The 24959-nt window shown below is 39.8% G+C and overlaps 1 protein-coding gene across 1 annotated transcript in view; it reads right to left on the bottom strand.

Moving 5' to 3' along the window:
• The window catches only part of USP12 (ubiquitin specific peptidase 12), a 37934-nt gene extending 16922 nt beyond the window's left edge, over positions 1-21012 (bottom strand). Inside the window, exons 1-4 of the mRNA XM_068672097.1 lie at positions 20712-21012; positions 9826-9906; positions 3768-3981; positions 559-785 (exon numbers count right to left, since the gene is read on the bottom strand). Of these exons, the coding sequence (XP_068528198.1) occupies positions 559-785; positions 3768-3981; positions 9826-9906; positions 20712-20759 (570 nt within the window). The 5' untranslated portion in view covers positions 20760-21012. The remainder of the gene's footprint in view (positions 1-558; positions 786-3767; positions 3982-9825; positions 9907-20711) is intronic.
• Positions 21013-24959: the final 3947 nt, after the last annotated feature.

The raw sequence follows: 24959 nt of genomic DNA on the forward strand, positions 1-24959 counted from the left end.
AAAAGAATACATGTGAAATATATAGATTTAATCTGACTAATTCCTCCTTTCCAATGTCATGCTGAAATATATGCATTATGTAATTAAAGAAAATAGGTATGAAGAGCCACACAAAAAAATGCAGTCATTTAGCTTTTTACTATATCTAAGGCATAGACCGTGACAAAATTACTGTAATTTTCAAATTGTGCTGTTTTTTCTTTCTCAAGGAGGTAAAATTCAATTACAAGTTTTTCTCTGAAATATATTCTTTCTCTTACTGTAGAACTACTCTCAAAGAAATTTTGGTATAGCTCACTCAAAGAGGGAGTTTATTTATCAGGGTTGAGTAGCAGCAAAATACCTGTGGACAGACATTTAAGTAAAGATTACTTTTCCTGTATTTTAGGTCTTTGAGTATCCCAGTCTAATGCCTCAGTGCCAACTGGCATCCACAGTATGCTCATACAAATGTAAAATTTCTAAAGAAAGAAACTAATTTGTTAGTCTGTTAAGATAAATTCTTCATGCTTCAGAACTTTGTTTCATCATTCATGTATTAAGTAAATACAGACTTACAGTTTCACATGTAAGACATCTGGTTTCGTTTGTTAATGTTCCCTGAAAGATTTCATGAACCCAGGTTGGGTCTGGTGGGCTGTTATTTTCATTATCAATGTTGCCATTGGGTAGGCGACCATTTTGCTTCTCTTGTTTTCTTTCCTCTTGCAAGATATCCGCAATTGTATTTAATAGATAGTTCAAGAACTCATGTGCATCCTGCTGCATGTAGTTATCAAAAAGCTCTAAAAGATTAAAAATAGCAATAAAGTGGTTAGTATTATACTACAAACAAGATTTTAAAAATGGAAATTTCAAAATCAGTCTTTGTTTCAGGTCTTGAATCATTTCACAGTAAACACTAAAATCAGTACTTCACATATTAAGCCAAAAATATAGCAGGGGGGTGGGGAGAAACTCAGCTTACATACACATAAACATCTCAACTGATCAGAATTACCAGAAAAGTGAACCATTCTGCAAGAAAACTAGAGCACTATTCTGGTAACTAAACATTGGTGTACGTATAGTGGCACCTGAAATTTTACAGATTTTAATGGTTTGGATCTCCTACAGGGGCTACGCTGTTTTAGACAAACTTAGGTCAACGTGTTGGATAACACAAGGCATGTCAAATGCCATTAGATGTTGATATTTTCACAATGAACTCAGAACTTATGACAGGAAATATTTCATTGTTTATCTATTCTATCAAGGAAGAACATGAACAGTAAATGTTCAAAACATTCCTTTATTGATTTTTACTTTTAGGGGTTTAAGGCCACCATTGCTCTGTCATAAATGCTTTGCTGTCAGAAATAGCAATGAAAATAAAATTCAAATGTCAGTATCTCAAGTTCTTAAACAACATTGGTTTTTGCAGATCTTTTTAAGGCAGTGTTTGTAGGAGCTATGTCACATTAGCCTGAATATCTACCCAAGGCAAGAACAAACAAGCTTTTTATTAGGACTTGAAGTAATAAACAGATCTATCTTTTAAGATCTGAAATATTGCTTCCAGAGATTGGTGTATGTAGCAACTTTATTACTGACAGACTTGTTGGACAGATAAAAACACGGTCACTATGTTTTGCAGTTCACATTGGTTTATCAACATCTCTAAGCATAACAATCATAGAATTAATTCAGTTGATGGGAAATAGTTTTGCTGGCACATACTTGCAATGTATAGCAATACTACAGATTTAACTCTCTTACAAGTCTATTATCTTGTTTACGTTCAGACTGGTACCACCGTGAAAACAGTTTATTGTAGCCCCTTGAAATACCACCTTGAGACATCCTCTGCTTCTACAAATCCTCACTTACGGACTAAGAAAACCTAAAGGGCATTGAACCAGATTTATTAACAGATACTTCTCTCTGACCAGGAATTCTTCAAAGGAAATTTTCCTATCAGTTTAACAACCATGCTATATTATTGGCTAATATCATACATATTTGGTTTTTTTTTTTAGCATTCACATCAGTTAACTGTAACTTTCAATTTGCTCTTGATAACACTAAGAGACTGGCCTTAACAAGAGGAATAGTTCTTAGAATTGGAAAGATGAATGAAGAATATCCTCAGTGATGAGTAAGTTTTGAAATGAACACAGGGACTACATCAAGGCTTTACTATTATTCACTATCATTCACATTGATGCCATCCAGGAGTAAACTTTGAACACACCAAAAAAATCCTGAATTATTAGCAAAGTAGGGAGAATATGATGCTAGTCTGTATCATTTGGTTAAACAGTGCAACAGGGCAGCCAAGAATATGAATCAAGTAGCCTATTTAATGAACTCCTACACTATTTTTGAGAAGAAAAAGTTCTACTGTGAATCTAACCACCTACAAAGATCTTTATTTAATCAAGTAAATCACGGCAGAACAAGAGCTACAAGTCTCTTGAGGTAAAACACTCCAGAGGTTCCTCACCATGTTACATCACAGATCTCTCGGGGATATCTGCCCAGCCAGTAAATTAACAACATTGTTCATTTTATGATTAGAAGAAATTTAAGTAAACGTAACAGTATTCCTTCAGGTGGCTTCAAGGCAGTTGCTGCTTCACAGACAGTTAAGCTTTAAGGTCATTAATATATGTATGTTGGATTCAGGCTTGGAAAACAAAGATTGAATAGCAGCATTGTAGTGTGGAATACATCAAGTTTATGTTCTCAGTCATCTCCCTGGTACAGCTGGATACTGACTGGAACAGAATTTTGATTGGTATTGCATACCTATCTGATTCTTTCTTAATCCTACCCTTCTCTAAAGCTCAAAATTGTGTACAATAAACTTGTAATAGTATATACAAAGTCCATGAAATCACTGCTCAACAACTTAGCCATTTAATTCAGTAGAAAAGGTGAGAGCTTCATCATTGAAAGACTCAAAAAGCCAACAAGAGCTGAATTTTCACATTTTTTCCCTCTGAATATCTTCCAGTTCCTTATCCTGTGTAGAATTTCAGTGTCATGACATTATTAAGCATTTAAAATAACCCTTTTTGTAAAGAACGTAATGTTTTTCTTTCTGCTTTACATTTGAACCCTTCTCCACATTTGTCATAGTCAGTCAACATTCATTAGCCAACTAATGAAATAATAATGAACGATTTCTGTAAATACATAAAAATACAAGGACAGTTACTCAAGTACACTTACTGAAGAACTGAAGGATAGTTTTCTATTCTGCTTAGGTAAGACATTTCTTAATGTCTTACTTAATGCTATTCAGGTAAGAAACAAGAAATGTTAAAAATCTCTGGCAATCTCTTAAAATTTGGGATATCTATTACAGCAAATTAGATTAACAAACACTGGATTTTAAGCTAGATTCTTGCAGGGATGTCTCAATGTCTGCTCCATACATTCAATTTGGCATTCAATTTTACATTAAAAGAGTAATGATCTTTTAAACACAAAATAAAAGCATTGCATTTTGGATGATAAAATTACAACTCTTAGGCAATATTAGCAGGCAAGTTCAGAAGCAGTCTCTGACAATACATTGATTTCTACACAAAGAGAAAGAGAAGAGGATTCTCTCAAAATAGATCCAGGGTTACACCCTCATTCTAGGGTCACCTCGTTTTTACCCTACAGCACCAAGAACACTTTTCATCCCTAATAAATATGTAGGTATTCCACTATTTCAACTTCAGAACCAAATCATACTTGCTATTACACAAGAAAAAGAAAAAAAAAAAAGTTACCATTTTCTTTTCGTAATCTTGTTATAAATTTCTTGGGAGGTATAACTCCAACTTTTTTCTTCTGGGTGGCTATACTGTGGAAAAGATCAGCTAAACATGTAAGGAGGTTCTCTTTTTTTCTTGGTTGACTCTTGTACGCTAAGACTTTGTCTCGAAATGGGCGACAGAAATAAAGTGCCTGAAGAACTGAGTTGCAGTAGCATGTATTTCCAAACTATAAAAGAAGAGAGACATTTATTAGCTTGCATTGTATTACTATAGACAGGTAAAATTAAATCTGAAGTATGAGAAAATTCATAAGCACGGCAAATTTTCTGCAAGTCATTTCTGCAAGTCATTTATTCTTGACTTTACGATGTTAAAGCATATTTCTGTTGTGCAAAGGATTAACAAGGACACTAAGTAAATGCAAAAAAAAATGTAAATTTGAACAATGCTGTATCATTTTGTCCTACCTGTAAATTTAATTAGTAATAATATTTTGCATTAACTTGGGTCAAAACGTGCAACAAATACCACTGATTTCACAGCTCCCAAAACATGGCCAAGTAAAAATATGTCTATTGCATCTATCCATCTAGCCACAACAGCGAAGAACAGGCACAGCATGACCTTGTACTGTGAAGAAACTCAGCTGTAAATTAAGAGAGCTGTTCAGACACTTCAGAAATTGGATTCTCCAAATCTTATTATTTGTGATCAATGTCAGAAATAACTGCTTTAACCTGTTTCTGTATTTTCAATTCTCATTTTAGGGTGACAGGACTGGCATTCCAGTTTTCTTCAAACACTGAAACGTGGCTTGTTGAGGATCTGAAGCTATGTCACAGGTGGTAGTTTCAAATGGAGATTAGAAGGAAAAGGACACACAATTTGGACATGGGCAGTCTGAAAGAGGCACGCCACTGAATTGAAGTGGGGTAAGCAGAGTCAGCTTGAAGAGCATCCATAACTCCGTTTGTGCCAAGATGCTCTCTCTGTTCCTCTTCCCTGAATTCCTTCCAACTCTTAGGCACTGCTTCCTTTGAGTCTTGCAATCACTGACACTATCGCCAGCTCACCCCAACATGACAAACCTCCCCGTCACCTCTGTGAAGGCATCATGAATTGTCAGTGGTGAAAGTCGCTCTCATTTTATGCTGCCCTCCTGCAGTGAAGCCCATTATCTAACACTGAAAGTGTCAGAAAATTCTTTATAAAGCCCTCAGCAAGTAATCCAACCTTTCAGCTGCAGTCACTCAACCTGCAAATTGAAGCACATACCTACTAGGCGCAGCCTGTAAAATGTGAAAGTAATGTTTTTATGCTTTATATAAAAATATTAGCATATACGGGTACCAAATTATATTGCGATGGGGAGACTGTTACACAGCAAACAGAGTCCATTTAGAGGTATTAAGAGCAGCTTCCATCAACAGAGAAAAAGCACTAAAAGCTTTTACATCTTAGGAGTAATGGGGAAGTAACTGTTTTCTGCCCTCTACCAATTGAGACAATGACAAACAAGAGCACTATGCAATTTAATCAGAAAGCTGGGAAGGAAATTGTTTTTTTTTTGTTGTTGTTTCGTTTTGCTTTTAAAATAATGAAATATGGCTTCCTAAATACCCAAGATTCACTCAAAGAAGGAGAAGTGTATTTTTTTTAAAAAGACATGAAGAAGTCTTAAGATCTCCATATTAAAAAGTGAGGAAAATAACACCTGTTAATTTTACTTTTTAAGCCAAGGAAAAAATACAAGCTATATCAGCTTCTCTGAGGCCCAAATCCGCACTCAAACAGGTTAATGAATTTAAGAGGAAAAGAGGGCTTTTTTCCTTATAGGAACAGATGAAATTATGCATTAGTTTATGTCAAATCATTTAATATTATAAGCCATTTATGACTTTATAATTAGAAATAGCAATATACAAAAGTAACACATTAAAATGTTTAAAAAGTTCCAGTTAAATCAAATGGAAAAAGCGCTAAAAACCTCTATACCTGATGTCAAAAGATGAAAAGGTCGTAAATTAGAAATTTCATAACATTCCCATTTCAAGAAGGAATGCTTTGATTAGAAATTAATTACAATGACAAGCATGCAGTGAGAGGCAAGCAAAATATGAAGCAACAGGCAACACTGAACAAAACTGTGGAGATTAAATGCAACGTGAACGTATGTTAACCTACACGTCTATGGATTGGAACTACAAGCAAGCAGATCAATTTCATACGGTTTTCTCCTACCAAATTCAAAATGACAGCAGGCAAAAGAAGACAGTTTGAAAACAACTGCCTGAAGACAATTTTATTAGATCATGTTTATTTTTTATGTAAAGCATCAGTCTCCATAGCTGCAAAACCTGATGTATTTTTTTTAAATACAAGGTTCCGATAGGGAAATGGGGAAAAGGTGGGGAGGTTTCTCTACTAAGTAAATAGGAAACTTTGTTAAGAAATAAATGCTGGTCTTACGATCATTATTACTTTACACCTCACTTTCCATCTTTGACTCCAACCCAAAAGCACAGCTCTAACTTCAAAAACAGCCAAGACCTTGCTGCAGTCCTCTCATCCTTCCATCACCAATTGAATAATGTCAATCTGGGCCTTTTCAGCCTCCACATTACGCATCACTTTCTAATTCTCCTCCTTCCATACTCAGCTCTCCTGCTACCCTGGTCAACTGACACCTTCCCTCTCTCCTCACTTTCCAGCTAACAAAAGCCAGTTGCCTCGGAAGCTCAATGCTTGTACAGAGCAATGCTTGCACACCTTTTTACAATGAGAAGTTTGTAACCATAAGCTCTATGTCTTTAGTGTTACTGTCAGCACTCCAGCACCACTCTGAAATAGGAAAATGCACAGCACTGAGCACCCATCCAGCTATTCAAAACAAGAAGGGTATTTAGCTTGGTTTATTCAAAATACAGCTGTAGGAAAACAAATGCCTTTGTAGTTTGCATCAGAGTAACAGTAGGAAAATGTAAGAAAATACAACCATGGCATTTGTTATCTTAAACTTTCAGCATGTACAGGACACTGACACTCCTCCATCTGTCCCTTTGGAGACACTTAACAGAGGCTATATACAGGGGAGTTATCTTAACGGATATTTTCAAGTGGTTTATTGTTTGTCTCCTTGTTTCTGTGAGGACCACCTTAAGATGTACATACATAAGAAAGGCTATTTTCATAGCCCATCCCAATCTTGCTTCCTGGTCCCATTCTCCTTTCCTTTGACAGCTGCACAATCTTTGCTGTTACCCCTTCAGCTTACTCAGCTGACAAAGGAGCAACGTGCTGGCTGCACTGGGAAAAGTGTTGTCCACAGGTCAAGGGAGGTGATCTTTCTCTTTATTCAGCAGCAGTGAATCCACACCTGGAGTGCTGTGTCTCATTCTGGGTCCCCCAGTACAGGAGAGATACAGGAGAGAGTCCAACATAGGGCCATGGGGATGATGAACAGACTGGAGAATCTCTGCTGTGAGCAGAGGCTGGGGGAGCTGGGGCTGCTCAGCCTGGAGAAGAGGAGGCTCAGGGGGATCTCCTCCATGTCCCTAAATCCCTGAGAGGAGGGTGCAGAGAGGCCGGAGCCAGGCTCTGCTCAGTGGTGCCCAGTGCCAGGACAGGAGGCCATGGGCACAGCCGGGCACCCAGGAGGCTCCCTCTGAGCACCAGGCAGCACTGCTGTGCTGGGCGGGTGACGGAGCCCTGGCACAGGCTGCCCAGAGAGGCTGTGGGGTCTCCTCCTTGGGGAGCTCCAAAGGCCGCCCGGACGTGGGTCTGGGATGTAGTGTTCCTGATTAAGCAGGGAGGTGGACTAGGTTACTTCCCCTGAACCCTTCTGTGATTTTACGGAAGCTGAAATGTTTCAGCAGCATGACAAAGGTTGGCCAGAGTTGGAGAAAGGAATGAGACAGGACTGCAAATCAGCAGTTTTCCTGATAAAGCCTGGAATTATCCTTAAAAAATAAAATAAAAGGAAGAAAAACAAAACAAAACGAGCTAGATTTGCATTTGGAATGGTGAGACTACAGCTTTGGTAAATACCATAATACATATACCATGTTAATGTTTAGCTTATCTACTTGAGCCATGTCTACATAGGCAATCTATACTTATTGAATCTCTTACGTAAAATCTCGCTTCAGGCAAGAAAACTTTCTCTGAGCTGCTATTAACTGTCATTCCTATGAGTTCAGTCCCTCCAGATCACACTAGGAACACGAACTTTATTTTTCTTTGTACTTAGCATTTGGCTCTACAGGAAGCGAGAAGGAATCAGCAGCAAGTCTGACATGCACTAGGGTTTGACCCCAATCGGGCAATCAGATTTAACTGAATAAAGTGCTCATGTCAGGCATTTTTAGAGGAGTTGCTACCTCTGACAGATAGTTCACAAAGATCTTCAGTTTAGTGGATGCAAATGGCAGCACTTCATGCTACCAACGTTTTGATCTTACCACTTACCTAAAATATTTCCTGCTGATTTAGTGAATGGTATTGTTCTTTCAACTGTAAGCTGAATTTTCCATGTAGAGCTTTCAGTTACAGAATCAAACACCCCATGAGCCACCTGTTTTCCACATGTTTAAAGTGGAAATATATTAGCATCATATACTTACCCAGCCTAACATCTGAATTGAGGTGGTTAGAGAACTGAAATTTCTAATATGTGGTCTGCAGGTTGATCTCGCATTAGTTTATTGACTACTTGGGTCATTTTAAGAAGAGTTAATATAGACACATAACCAAGGTGGAAGACAAAGGCTTAAGCTGAGCCATTGTTCCCCTCCAAAAAAAATAGAATAATACTTTTACACTTTATTTTACGACATGGCCAAGACAGCATAAGCCCTTTGCATACTACCATAGATCATGGGACAAACTTTTAGAAGTGCTGTACTCTTGAGAGAAAGGGTGGGTAGTATCTAAGATACCTGTTTAAGTTTACTAAGAGGACATCGCAAGATTTAAATTGCCTCCTGTCCTGGCACTGGGCACCACTGAGCACAGCCTGGCTCCGGCCTCTCTGCACCCTCCCTTCAGGGATTTAAGGACATGGATGAGATCCCCCTGAGCCTCCTCTTCTCCAGGTTGAGCAAAATCTTATAGGGAACAGTGTACCCCCTACAGTAAGTATTAACACCTAAACTCTTCTATTTCATCTTTACAGAAAAAAAAAATAAAAAGCAATGCATCATTTCGAAGAAAATTCAACTTCCACAGGAAAGGAATAAATTACTAATTTAAGCCATGGCAGTTAAGCTGCATCTAAATCAGCTTATCAGTAAGAACATTTAATGACTGCCCAGTGGATGCCGGGATTTTAGACTCCTAAACCATCTTAGTGCTAAGAACCTAGAGGTAGAGACATATGCTGTAGTAGCAGGACAGCGTTACAAGTAATTAGTTTCACTACAAAAAGGAAGATGCTATCTCATGTAAAATCCACCTGGTTTTAGTACACACTTTCAAAAAGCCCCCAAAAGAAAACCATTAATAATTTATTTCAGGCAGAACCATGCAACTTCAAACAAGATACACTTTTCATGAGTAACACCAGAAATTAAATTTTAAATTATTCCTGAAAACTAAGAAATGAATTGAACAATTCAGTGTGTTTTTCCACACTTGCTTTCCCCTTTGGGCTCAGTATATTTTTTTAACATCTCAATAAAAATAGCAGATGTGAAGGCTTGATACTTTCAACAGCTTCACAGATTTTTTTCTTTTACTGTATTTATTCTCTTAGATTGGCAAATTACCAACTACGTGCTATATAATTCTAAACAGATTTTTTAATACTTCTACATTTTAGCTGCAAGTGGTTTAAAAACTATCTTACAATAAGTAAAATGAAATAAAATATTAAATAACTAGCCCAATTTCAACTATTATTTCAGTAACCTATTTCAACAAATATGCTGATAATTAAAATCCATTTCAGTAAGTGTGTATATTCAATGTCTGTATATTTCAATGTTTTAATTATTGACCCAGTCACAGTCTTGCAATTCAACAAATCCAGTCACAGCATTTCAAAGCAATCGAGTTAGGAACTGAAACTTACATTAACCAAACCAAAATAGTGTTCATTAACTGGAAATTGTTCCGGACCAATCTCTTTCTCCAAAGCTGAGGCATTGGCGCCCTAGAAAAATCAAAAGCAGAAAAACATTAGTGTTGCAACTACGTACACAGGGAGTTTATCTGGTTGAGAAAAAAAAATCTAGTGATTTTTTTTCACAAGGATAAATGACTCAGATCTGAAAATTGTAAAATGAACAACTACAGCCATGAGTGGCAGCTCATACACATCAGAGACATCAAAAACACAGTCACAATTAAGAGTCTGACCACAGCACACATCTGGGGAAAAGAGCCATTGTTCAAGCTATGTTTTGTATCATGTGTACAGACCTTAGTTATGCATTTCACATTATATTTCAATCCTGATTCTCACATATGCATACTGGACAGTTAGTTCAAAGATTTTTATCCCCCAGGCAATCACTGATTTACTTCAATTTATCTGTGCTTGTACACACACAAGATTACTGGTCGCAGCTGTAGACCTTTCTATACCAAACCTGCATCTTCAGATCTCAGATTGTAAGGCTCAGGTTTTACTGAATTTACATATACTGAAGCAATCCCTCTAATCAGGAGAGAGGAAGACAGAAATAAATACAGACTAAATACAAAGAATGAATGAAACACCTTCCTGCTTGTACTCCAGAGGGGGAGAGGAAGTGGAGTTTGTGATCCAGGTCAATAATCACACATGGCAAATTAAGAAAACATGTTTAATTAGTCTGTTTCTTAATCCAAATACAAGCTTATAGGCAGGATAACAGTACTCATGAATGCAGGAAAATCAGTCCTTTGAGTTCTCTGTTGATCTGCACTCTCAGGATGTTTAGATTGGCCACAAAATTGTTTAACTCAGATCTTAAAAGCAGACAGGTCACCCAGCAAGAAGCTGTGCCACAATATAATATTTACATGCTTATGATGAAGAACCTAAAACCCTTTCACCACCAGAATTTTATTTCTACATTATCCAAAATGCCCTAGATAACATATTTCCAAATACGTTCTGTTCAAGAACATCTCAAAGTAAGTTGCATCATTTTTGTGTATTTTTATGCAATCACACTGTTGGTGTGCTGTATTTATTAGTTTCAGAGTGCAGCTTCTTTAATAGCAATCACATTAATATAATATTATGAAGTAGATGATAAAAGGCCAAATGATGCTTCCCTCAACAAGCATAATTCTCATACTCAAGCAATGTATCTCACACAAAGTTAAGAAATGCAGATTGTTCATAGGAAGCAGACTGGATGCTTCCACTTAAAATGAAAAATATAAAATGTTTAAACTGTTTTGTTAAATACCTTGACTTTTGTAAAATTAAAAGATAGCACAGTACAGCTAGCCTTCATGTGCATTAGAAATGCTGCAGACTTTGCCCAACACATCTGTTGGTTTTGATCCTCAAAGAGAAGTCAGAGAAAGTAACTTTGGTTACTCTGTGGTTCCAGATGATGGCTGTAGACTAAACTGGTGCAATAAACAGTGGATTTCAAAGGAAGAAGATTTTTAAATTATTGTTATTTTTCATTTAGAGATAGAAAAACCTCTGCTCTGGAAGATTCAAAGAACAAATAACTTACTTTCTAGAGGTCTCACTCTAACTACTTTTAGTGAAAAGCAAATATAGCCAACCCTTTGTTGCATAAAACATTAACATACATATGCTCTCTATCAAACTAACACATAAGCATGGATATTTCAATCTAAAGTCAAGCCTAAGTGAATCTAAAATAGCACATACTATAAGGTAAAGAATCTTAAAAACAAATGCAACTCCTTCCCAACTAGTTCTTTTTGTTTGTTTTTACACAAAAGATGTAGCAAATGGCCCTGGACATAACACAATACAACCGAATCAAAATCACAAACTGCATTAAAAATAGCAGTTAGGATTTTACAACTGTTCTCAAATGGTGCTGGTTTTGATAAGGAAAAGTTGTAGAAACCCTCATTTAAGATTAAAGTGCTCCATGGCTTCTGAATATTTGGTGTTGCAGTATTATTGAAATACACCCATGAGTTCTGGCAAGGTGGATATTATTTACAAATAAATACGAAAAAAAAAAGGAAAGGCCTTTTTATCCTATTGTTAAAATCTCTACTTCATTAAAAATAAATTCAAGGGGTTTAGGAAATTCTTTCTCTTTTCAAAGCTAGGGTGGAGTAGCTACTCTTTTCTATCTTTGGAAGGGAGAATATTATGATATAAACTTTGATGTTTCTGTTTCATACAGACCTGACCACTGTATTTAGATTTCTAGCACAATAAAGATCCCAACTTATCAGTAAGTAAAATGTGCTAAGACAGGCCGATACTAACAGTACAGTTTTCGGATTATTCAAGGCTGTTTCAATCGAGGCTTAGGCATTCGCATGGTTTCAGAGCATGGCATTACTTTTGTTTGAATGCAGTTGTTTATGAATGTTTTATCAGTACAAACCAGCACGGATGTTTGATACCAATATAAAAACCCACAAGTTACTAAGACTTCCTTCTACAGCCCTCTTTTTGTCTGTCATAAGAAGATGTCATCCCTCCCCACACAGTAATCACTTATCCTGTGCACAGCGTGCTGGCTGCAGGCGGGGAGGACACAGCATGCAGCAGGAGCTTACAGAATGTGCTGAAATAAATACATCTGGCACGTAAGAACTATTTTAAAACCTAACTATCCCTCACTCTGAGTGGTTTCCCATTTAATATTACAGTACACATTATCAGTTCCAGCTGATAACATATCAAATACAGATCACAGGATGGTTTGGGTTGGAAGGGAGCTTAAAGCCCACCCAGTTCCACCCCCCTGCCATGGGCAGGGACACCTCCCACCACACCAGGTTGCCCAAAGCCCCATCCAGCCTGGCCTTGAGCACCTCCAGGGATGGGGCAGCCGCAGCTTCTCTGGACATGTAGTGGGGAAGCACTGTGACACCACCAAATAATATGGTACCATATGATATTTTGGACAAGAGGTCAGCAGTGGTTTAAAGCAGAAGTGGAGTTGTACCTCTTTACATGAGCCACGACAGATTTACTGGACTTGGGACTAATGGACTTTCAGTCTATGATGTATGATGCAGAGTATAAAAGTTCTTCCTCTGCCATCTAACTGGGATATGGGAAGATCCCAAAAGGATTCTCTTCTTCTCGGGGTTCACTGAACAACCCATACAACTGGTGCTGGAAGGATGTAGTATCTTTAATCAAGTACAGCTAATTCTCCTGATTTTCAAGTTTTACAGATATAGGTTCTCTAAAAGTTCTAAAATAGACAAAAACAAAAATTCCGTAACATTGAGCATTTCAACAGGAAAGGAAAAAAAAAATCTAACACGCAGTTATAAGATGGGTTCCCTTTCTTTTTTTTTTTTTTTTTTTTAACTTGCTAAGCAATAACATTGCTAAGTATTTCCACTTTTCTCATTGCCTTCTCTCACTGCCCCGGAGGTCACACTACTGTGGTACCACAAGCAGCGGGTCTCAGAAGCACTAATTCTAACAGCTAACATATGGATAAGCTTACAGCAGCAGATCTGTAAAGCACATCAGTGGGTGTTTATGATCTGACATCCACACTAGTTGAGTTTCAGATGTTTTTTGCCAGATTGGTTTTAGACTGGCTGTGTGACTGAACACTCAGCTGTGGCTGAACTATGCTGCTTGATTTAGTTTCCACCAGAAGGAATTTAATTTGTGCACAGTAAGATGACTTCAAGATGTAAACCAAAGTATAGTAAAATTCAGATGCCTGGAGGAATCAGTTCAGAAGTGCACACTGAAACACTAATGTGAAGGCACTCAGCACTTGTCTGAAGAAAAAAAAAAATCTACCCTGCACTGAAGTACCGTCTAAAAACATGTCAGTGAGCAGGCAAACACGACCAGTTTTCAAGTGTCCTACCCTGTTGTTATCACTCAGCCTAGCAGACAGCTCTTCTCTTACAAAGATTGACTCACAACCAGCCTAATGTGCTTTGGAGATTACACTGGTGTCAGTCTTAGAGGGAGGGGGGATGCTGATCCATCCCTTTCTAGAATAAACATCAGTTGGTAACGAATGGCTCATCTTCTCAGTAGTTTGCTGTAATAGTTTTATTCTTTAGATTTACTGGGTTTTAAGTTTCCTGAGTAAAACCAATGATTTAACTTTTAAAAGAAATTTCTTACCTCAAAACTTATATTTGTTGTCAAAGTTCTGAAAGTGTCTTTCTCCCTTCATTCATGCTCTATGCTAGATCCTTGCCCACAATGCTTTCTACCTTACCCAAGAAGCAAGGAACAACAAAGACAAAAGGTGACTGATGTGACTAACCACGTTACATAGGTATATATAAGCCAAAATTTTCCAACTTGACTTAGCTATAGGCAAGTGAAAGAGTATTGTATTAGAAGATGCTTCCTTGTCTGTGCCACTATTGCAGCTGTACAGGATTTCCTAGTCTAAACTAATTAATGCATGGTGACTGACGGAGTCTTCTATGGAAGAAGAAATACAAAATTCTACTCTTCAAGTCATATTTTATTAGAATATGTAAAATCACACTTTTCCATCTCTTATATTAGTCAGGACTAAAAGCAAACAGTACAGCTACATTAAATCAGTTTATATCGGTCTGTTCAGCTGCAACCAAAACAGAAACACATTTCTTACAATATTGTTTCTGGCCCAGGAAGAAGCAAAATATGCTGAGTGGGCTTCAGTACTGCTTGTTGTTAATTTATTTGCAGAAGAACATGCTCTAGCAATACACAACTTGATAATCTAATTTGGATAGCTTCAGCTCATGCTTTTAAAATACTTACAAATAGTATTTTTTTCCTTAATTAATTGGTTTGAGACATAGTCCCACGTACTCTAATCATACTCAATAGTATTAACTCAATCGTCTAATTGAGTCCATAGTAAAACATCCCTGCACAGGCAAGGAAGATGATTGCACAGCACAGAATTACCTTCACTTCCTATTCATCACGTCTACCACACCTGTCTTTTTGAGCCTCACTGGGCACACACAACATATTTTCCTTCACAGCAGGCAGACAGACAGACAGTCATACTTCCTTCTGTTTTGAACACTGAAGTCAAACCTAAGGTACTCCCATACACGAAGCTGAGAATCTAAGAATTAAGGCTCTGGGCTCGGCTCTTTCATGGAATGAATCTTCAAAACACAGAAAGATGCAATTCTTCCCAGGTTGCTGCCACACTTAAAAATGGATTTTGACTGTAACCCTCAAAGCAGAAGGAAATCTTATCACAACAAATTAAACACTGCCAATGCAGTAAGCCGTATTTATCTTGTATAATTCCAGAAAATTCCTGGGATAACGCTGTTCATGATATCTGGTGATTTTGCTACAGGTTCCTCCAAACAGATGGATTTTTGCTAGTATCAATATAACACCTTTTATGACACTTATTAAGCAGGATCCTAAAAGGCCAACACTAGTACCTTTGTAGACTTCTAGTTAAAGGTTGAATTATACATGGACAAGACAGGAAGTCTGTGCGATGTATTCAAAAGAGGATCTGACAGTGACCTTAGGAACCTTTCACTGCCTATAAAGACCAGGTAGTTAAAAGCATTATCCCCATGTTAAACCAAACCAACCAAACAAACAAATCCTATCACCCAAAATAAAGAAGGGAAAAAAATACAGTAACACATTTGCTCAAATGATTTTCTTAACTCACACTATAGTGTATTTTGAATACTCTTTTAATCCACATAAATTCCTGTTTAATAAAAAAAAATGTTCCTTTCATAATTGCCTATTTTCATGTACTTATTAAAAATCTTGAATTAAAAAAAAATGGTAAAAAAAATATTTTCCAGTTCTGTAATATTTATGTTAATATACCACCTCAATGTATTTATGCTAGTACATCATTTATGTTAATAAAACATTCTGGTTATAGACTACAAAAGTTATCTAGGGTTGTTTTTTGTTTTGTTTTTTAAAGATCAGATAGATTTTATTTGAAATATGTCCTTTGTTAAAAGCATTTTAATTTATGAAACTTCCTAAACGAGGAAAACAGAAGTTACTCCCAATACAGGCCTTTTATCTTCCTCTTTCCTTCAACAGATTTGAGAGAGAATAACAAAGAATGGCAATTCATGGGCATTAAGCCTTTTACCACATTTTAACAGAATCATTCCTACAAGGCTTAATGCAAATTAAGACTTTCATTAAGTCTTAATTGTTGTTTTGCTAGTTTAAAAAGTAACAAAGACTACTTAAAAGACCAATCTGAATAATCAAGCTTTATGTAGTAATGGGATCAGTTGGTCCCACTGACACAGCTAAAAATTCTCACTGTTGGAAAGACGAGAGTCCAAGTTTGTATTTTATCGTTTCTTCATGCTTAGAATGTACAAAATGAATGTATGTTTGCATACAAGTAAAAAGACAAAGAAACATTTATATAATTGAAATTATCCAGCTACATAATATGCAAACTAAGTAATCCTCTGTGCTGGGACAAATACTGCTTTATAGCTACACAACTTCAGTACTTTTTTCTTCATGTCTCATATTTGACATTTTTTTTCTATGTATTTAGAGTCAATTTTGTCTAAATTAATTGGTATATTAAAATGAGCCATAAAGACAGTGTTTTAAAGAGCAAATGTGTAGACTTTTATTACTTCACAGTAACGTTACATCTACAAGAATGATGATGACAAATGCCACAACCACGGCTTGAGTCTTAGTGTCATATTCATCAAGAAAAGCTCTCCCAATTAGAAATCCAACCCATGAGTGAACCTCCCTGCAGCAGTGTAAGCTCTTAACCTAACTGTCTAACACACACTTCTCCAAAAATGAACGTGCCCTGCAACAACACCAGTGCCTGAGCACTCCAGCCTGCTGATCGAGGCAGGTCCAGGCCATGGTGCCAGAGAGCAACAGAGCGGCTGGGAGGCAGCACATGTTCTTCATGTTGTTTCTTGCCAGCCCTGCTACATAAGCAGGGCAGACAGCCGGATAAGGAACGCCACAGTGCTGCTAATTCCTCTGTGCTACTTCACTTTAGCCCTCTCACCCACTGCTTTCCTTCCGATCACCTCCTCTCTTTGAAGTTTCCTTCCTTGCTGCTACTTGCTTCTTCCAGCATGAGTCCTCCTCTCACTTTTCTGTGGAATCTGTTAAACTGATCATCAATTACTGTTGAAGTGTTGTAATTTGTGTTTCAGAGGAGATGGTAGAAAGCAAAGGAGCTGCAGTGAGTACGGGACAGCCATTTCTAGCTGACTGCAAGCTCTGGCAAACATCAATTTACATTAAGTGCGGATTTCACAATCAGGCTTGAAATGCCTATTGTAAACAAACAGCTCCTTGAGCAGTAATGAAGCCTGTGTACGTACACCTACCTCAGAGTTAACTATAAGCTGCAATTAAGGGTTTTATAAAGCCTCTCCACCATGACATCTGAGGCAGGCTGCACTGCGGCCTTCCCTCAGCGGGGCGCTGGCAGGGGCTGTTCCCCTAAGCAGCCTTTCCCCACGTGCGTGTACGAGCTCAGGTATCTCTGAGACCTCTTCTTCCTTGTCAAACGGGACTGAAATGGGCACGAGGGTACTGGTGGGATAAGAAGGCAGGCAAAGGGCAACAGCCAGGCATTCACTGTGATTCCCCTTACTGCTTTCATAAACAAACCTATAAACAAGAATTCAGACTGTAAGACATGCACAAACTCCTCACACAGAACACACTATTACATTATAAAAGCCAGATTTACTACAAAGTATGTGTTTTATGCCAGTTTTGGGGGTTTTAATTAATTGCTGAAGACATTCAATGGCCAAGTACACTGACCCCGTAAATAAAATGTTAAACTAGCAAATAGAGAAGGATGGTTTAGACAAATACCTGAAACATTAAGCAAAATCTTTTCGTGTCTAGCACTGCAGTTTACAGATTAGCAGTTTGTAAATTTCATTAAGCTTTTTTAGGTCATGCTAACATAATCAACCAGTTTCTAGAAGAAACACAGAAAAACAAGTACTGCTACTATCCTAACTTCCTTCTCTATGTCTGAGACTGACACCTTTCAAACTGCAAAGGTAACTTCTGTCCTCTCCTTACCAGCCACTAGAAGGCTTGACACCTTCCACCCACTGAGAAGTGCTTGCTGGACTCTAGACAACAAAAGCAAAAGTCAGAAGGACTAGATTCAACCTTTATTTTATGGCGAGTATAGCTCAGGGCACATCTTGCTGCAGTTAACGTGGGTTATTTTACCACTTCCCAGAAATGCATTAAAAACCCAATATAATTCAGTCAGGTAAGACTTTGATTGCAGGTCAACATGTGGATGAGGGTGAAAGGCCAGGTTCTACTTCTACTGTAAAGACATCAAAACCAACAACAAAGCCCACCTTATAACCTCATCCACTTTGCAACAAGACCGGTGACTAAACCAGGAGCAAAGGTGTTTTCCAGTGCTCTTCCACAATCTCCAGCCATGTAATTAAGACTTATTACACCACAAGAGCTGTGATAGAGAGAAGACCAAAGGGGTAGAACAGCAGAAAACAGCACTACGGGAAGAGCTCTGGCATAATTGATATGAACACTGGAGTATAGATAACGAATTAATGAAGGAAAAAAAGTCCCCTTTGTCCACAGAACGTGCTCCTGCAAGATCATCTCCGAAGGCACTGTGGCTAACAGATTAAAACTCCTGGACATGCTCACTCTTCACTGTATCTACACAACCTGGCAGTGCTGGAAAACCTGGTTTATTACTTTCCAGTATTCAGAGCTTGAACAAGGGTAAAACGCATTGAATATTAGTGAGTGAGCGGAAGCGAAACTAATTTGGGTGCAAAAAAAAAAAAAAGAAAGAAGCCATAAAATGTGGGACTGAGATGGAAGAGCTTCTTCAACATCGCTCCAGACTGCAGGTGTACGTATGTGTTAGTCTTGTGTAAGCACCAACTGTCTCCTGGCAAAAATTACCTGTTACTGGTTCTGTACTATCCAAATCCAAGATGGGAAGCAACAGCCTGAGAATTCTTTTAAGAGGCATGGGCAAAGGGCAGGGAAACCTTGTGAGAATTTTCAGAAAGCTGCTGAGAGCCTATCAGACGGTGGGTAGACACAACTAAGAATTGCCAGGAAAATAAAAGTATTGCTCAGCATTTATATTCCTTTTTGCTTTTGAAAAATTAATGCTTAAGCGTGATTACTATATGACTGAAAATTAAAGGAGTCATTCTGGACAACTCCAAAGTAAATTTCAAGCGCTTCTTCTCACTATCTTAACTGAAATATTTATAAGCACAATCCTATATAAATTAGTGCCAAACTCTTACATCCTATTCTAGCTACCACGAGTCTCCCTATTAAAGCTTAAGCATCAGAAAGGTGCAGGAAAAATCTTATGCCCACAGTTTATCCACTTCAGTGCACACGATTACGACAGGCCACACAATATCTAATTGACATCAGAATTTCAGCTTTACGGGTATAGACGCTTTAGTTAATCATAACATTCTTAGTTGAAAGCCTTGTTTAGGTATTGACCTGCATGCCAGTGACATATAATTTCTAATAACCACAGATACACAGAATAATCTGTAACTAGCTGCTTGGCCCATCCAGACCTACAACTTCCACACTGTGATAAGCAGAGAAGCATTGTCCCATACTGGACCTAAATGAGGGGACCAGCACTGAACCCATGCTGACACAACAGGCAGTGGTCAACTGTAGGTAAAAAATGAGTTAGCTACAACTGCACTACAACCAGCCTGTCCTAGCTCAAGGATCACTTCGGCTCCTCGACAGTCTTAACCTGAAATGTGAGTGCTTCAGAGAATGGAAACTCCTGGTCCTGCATTTGGTCCTAAGAAGACCTTGGTGGTAGCTCATGAGCTCAGGAAGTCTGGCCCTAAGAGTCCAAATGAAAAGATGTGATCTCCCATGTCACCAACACCATTATTCCAGCTGATCAGCACCCACCTGAGCAACCCCACCCCACGGGCTTATGGCCACTCACTCCAAATTCTCAGAGGCCAGCTCCGAATTACCTGTTGGAGATATTAAAGACTCTTTGCCATAAGATTTATGAAAATCATAAATCAGTTTCCAGTTCTGCACACATCAGCATTTCCCACTCCTTGACACCATGATACATTACAATCCCCATTCAGCAAATTAACAAATGGGAGGACACACAGAGAGTGTTTTTCCCCTAAGCCATCTCTACCCCTGTGGAAACACATTTGGGAACAAGGATTTTGATCTGTCCATGGAAGAGTTAGAAAAGAGCACAGTGCAAGATAAATCTTGACCTGCTGACACATCTCTTCTATGACTTGCAGTGCCTTCTACTTGTTTCCTTCCCCTAAATTCAGCATTCCCTCATCGGGCAGCCTACTGAGCTCCCCACCCCTCGTTACAAAGGAACTCCAGGGGAGCCTCACCACCTCTGCAAGAGAGCCATGAAGAAGCAAGCCTGCTATCGGGACCCGGAGCGATGCCCCAGTGACACCCCAATGTGTGGGATGCCACCACTCCCCCAGGTCCCCAGCACAACACCCACCTGCCAACAGCCTCTCGCCGCCCCACAGCACGATCAAAGTGCTCTGAGGGATGGGGACCAGCAGAAGGAAGCCACACAAAGCCACCTGAGGCAGCGTCCTGGGGCTCCCCCATCCCTGTTTTTGGTACGTTTGGGGGGACAAGCTGCTCCCCAAAGGCAGCCCAGCCCCAAATACAGCCCCAATCCCAATCCCAACCCCAAACACTGACCCAATCCCAGCCTTAATCCCAGCCCCAATCCCAGTCCCTGTCCGTGTCCGTGTCCGTGTCCCTGTCCCTGTCCCAGCCCCGGCTCTCACCATGGTACAGATGGAGGCGATTTTGGAGACTGTCATTAGGATTTCCATCCGCCCAGCGCCATCTTCTGCCCAATCACAGCTCCGAGCCGAGCCGGGCCGGGCCGGGCCGGGCAGAGGGAGGAGGAGGAGGAAGAGGAGCAGGAGGAGGATGAAGGCAGCGGGGCCGGGCAGCCCGCGCCCCCCCCGCCCGCCGCGGGGACGCGCACGGCCCCAACGGCCCCAACGGCCCCAACGGCGGCCGAGGGCGCGCGGCCGCACACGCACGCGCGCACGCTCGCTCGCGCGGCCCCGCCCCGCCCCGCCGCCGAGCAGGCCACGCCCCCCTCCCTGGCCACGCCCCCTCCCTGGAGCCGCCGGGCACGCATGCGCAGAGGGGGGGGAAAGGGGGGCGAGGCGCTTGGGGCCGTCGCCCGCCAAGATGGCGGCGGTGGGCGCGGGGTGGGTGTGAGGGCGCTCGGCGGCTGCTCGCAGCTCTCCAGGCAATGTAGTTCTTAATGTTTCCACCCCCTTTTTTATTTATTTTTTTCGTCTGTGCCCATAGGTTTCAATTTTAGGGGTTGCAAGGTGCAATTCTAGGGGTTGCTGTGCGGAATGGGGAGGTTTGTGTGGAGCCGTGTCACTTTCCTACCCCTTGGGTTCAGCTTCCTTCTCTCTTTTTTATTTTTATTTTTTATTTTATTTTATTTTGCATTTTTTGGTGATGAAATGTGCCTGCCTCTTGGGTTCTCTTTTTTTGTTTTGTTTTGTTTATTTATTTATTTATTGGTGGTGAAGTCCACAGTCACATCCTACGTTGCTAAGGCTCCATTTCATTTTATCAGCTGAATTGGCTTTTGTTCACTGAGGAACAGACTCGATATGGGGAGGAAACAGGGGGGAAGAGAACTGAGGGGAGTGAGGGCGAGCGAGCAGCTTCCTTAGTGTGGATGCTGAAAAGAAGTGGTTACCTTGTGGCATGGGGAGAATGGAATTAGGCACAAATCCCAGCTAAGCAGCAAAAGCAAACTGAAAATTGAGCTAAGGAAACTCCTCTCTCCTATCAACATCACTATAATTGCAGGTTAACTATGGGGTGACTTCTGCTTCCAAGCAGCAGCTGTTCGTCAGAGCCATTACTAAAGGGTCCCTCTTGGGATGAGGGGTAGGGAGAGTCAAGCACATAAGACAGACATTTGGGATCCTCTCTCCTTTTCTTTTTCTTAATCAGCCTCTAGATTAACAGCTCCTTGCTTTCATTGAATCTGAGATTTGCCCAACCTAGCTTCAGACATCTCCAAAATGAAGTTGACCTGTAGAACAGGCATTTATATCAACTGCTTAAGGTGTCTGCTTGGGAACGAGGTGAATCATCTCCTAGATGTGCCTGTTTGTCTGAGGACTACAACGGAAATCTGGATGACTAGTCCAAGATGTTCATATCTGCATTAAGGAGGCCTAAAATTAGCTATGTCTCACCCTGGCTTTTTTCACATATGGGAAACATATAGCAGATTGGGATGCATTATTATTAATGATACTATTTAATAGGACCTAGATCATAAAGACATCACTGAAAAAAAAGATATTTTAATAACTATAAATTTAAATTATGATACATCTGTGATTCCGTGGTTTTCAGAAGTAAACATTTTGTAGCAACTAAATGAATGTAAAGAAAGATTAAGTTTTCCTTCATGTGAAACATATTATTTATGTCTTTTAAAAGGTTTCTATCTGAGCTATTTATTGCAACCTGAGATGCTCAAGCATTTCTTTTATATAATAGACATGGTCCAGAAGTGTGTATTTCATAAGTACAGTATTTGAGAAAATGAATACCTCCTGGATGACTACATTCAGAAACTGTTGCCACAGAAACAATGGGGGAGGACAGCATCAAGGGGATGAGAAATAGAAACAAAAGAAGTGGATTGGCCACCCAGGAGCAAAAAGACCAAGGGAAGATACATGTATTTGACCAGCTAGACACACCAAGCCATCAGATACCCAGCAATTCATCTATTGAAATACAAAGCTGCAAGATCCATATTTAATAAGACTCTTTTACAGTATTAGGCCCTCTACAAAAGAGAGTCCTGTATAATGTGGAGTGGACAAAGTATTCAAAGAAGGACACCAGGACTGTATGGCAGGATGCTGTCTCCCCGGAGCAAGAATGCAAAATGTGATTGCACTACTGCAGAATTCTACAAGATTATCTGGGAGATAATTCAGTTTGCAGCCAATAAAGTGGCACTGAGTGGAACCGTACGGGCTGTAGAAAACTGAATACTGAAACACTGTCACTGCCTATTAAAATGTGAAGAAATGATTGGCCATTATTGCTTAATTGTCACAATTGGGATTTAAAGTTAAATATTCCATTATTTTGACTGGTTTGGGTAGGGTAGACTTAAGATTGTGTGTGTGTGCATACTTGAGGAGGCAGAGCTTTGAGAAGAGCCACAGAGTTGCTGTAATGTGTGTAGATCAGGATGGTAACTAACCCTGTCTGAGAGGAGATATCAGCTGTATCTTGTATCTCCGGGGAGAGACAAGATCCTCCTGACAAAGTGAGACAAGGGCATCTTTGCCAGCCAGCCTGGACTGGAGAATTTTCAGCTGGGGACAATGGGAGGGAGGCTGTGCCACACGGGGAAGAGAAGAAACGGTGATCACGGGTGGTAAGAAAATGGTGCAGCATGCTGGGAATAAGAGAGACCACAGGAACAATGAAACAGGGTGTGAGGGGCCACCCACCCCAAGGGTATGTGCACAAACGCCTACAGCCTGGGAAACCAGAGCTCTGCAGGGGTGGCATGGTGGGAGTTCAAGATTACCTCATTAGGCAAATTAAGCCTTCTTTAAAGGATTTTTGGAAGTCTCTGATCACAGGCCCCGGGTTTTAGGGGGGATTTCAGCCTACCTGACATCTGCTACAAGCACAACACATCACAGTCATGATTTCGGAAGGGCGTCGGGGATGATTTATTGGTAGTGGATGGACCAGCCACAGGTGGATCTGCCACTTCAGCAAGGAGGAACCAGGGGATGTGGCAATCAGTGGCTTGCTCTTCAAAGCCTTGGCCAGGAGTGGTGTTCATGACCCTGATGAGGCTGAAGAAGGAGAGCAACAGACTGCAGACCCTGCACTTTAGGAGAACAGGGTTTAGGTTATTCAAGAAACTGGAAGGTGGCATCCACTGGGCAGCAGCTCTGAAGCAGCTCAGGAGAGCACAAGGATGGTCCGTGCTAATCCTGAGGAAAACAGATAGATGTATTAGGATTTTCAGCTATGGGAATGCAAAACTTGTGCACTCTGAGGAAAAGGAGTGGCTAAATGGAAAATTAAGTTAAGGTCAGGGTTATCGTAAGATCTGTATTGCTTAGTAAATTCATTCCATTCAAATGTAGGCACAAGTAGAGTCACTCAAAAATACAGTGAGCAGGTCACACCTGTGGAGATGAGCTGTGTTATGGAGAGCAGTGACTGAATTTACAACAAAAATTAGTTTCCAGTCCAATGTTACAGCATAGATAAATAGGGGAGTCTTTGGCTGTATAACCAGGGATGTGGCAAGCAGCAAGAGACGTTGTTTTGTCTCTGCATATGGCATTGGTGAGATTCTTGTGGTAATTCTGCACCAGCATCTGGTCTCCTTGTCGAAAGAATGCTGAGAGGTTGTTTGAGGCCAGAGAAAATTCTTGATGTGGGGAGACTTAAAGGACACGATCTGACTGCCTGCCTTATCAAAAAGAAGACTGGGAGGTGACCACAGAGATCTTTAATCTTGCACAGTGAGAGGTATAACAAGAAAGAAAAAAAAAATCTGTAAGCTCAAGCAAATTAGAATTAGAAATTACACACTTTTTAAGAGTGGATTGTGACATTAATGGTTGGGATATGCTGCTGAGAGAACTGCTGCTTTCAGCATCTCCTAAGGGTTTCAGCTGAAGAATAGGTGCTTTTCTCACAGAAATGTATTGGTTGAGTAGATAGAATTAGTTCCCTGCCCTTAAAATCTATCCTACTACATGGTGGTTGTTGTTATTATATAATATTCAAATTACCATGGCACCTGGAGACACAACTCAGAGGCCAGAGCTCTTTATCAGTCCTTGTATAAGACATAGAGAGAAAATCTGTTCAATCCTCTGAAGAATTTACAATCCAAGTATATAGAGGAGTGAAGAGAAAACATGGCAGGTACGAACTGCTGCTGCTCACCCCGTGCCTCTCCTTGTTTCGTAATCTCATGGTTTGGCAGG

The sequence above is a fragment of the Anas acuta genome, chromosome 1 (assembly GCF_963932015.1).
Source record: "Anas acuta chromosome 1, bAnaAcu1.1, whole genome shotgun sequence".
Lineage (NCBI taxonomy): Eukaryota > Metazoa > Chordata > Aves > Anseriformes > Anatidae > Anas > Anas acuta.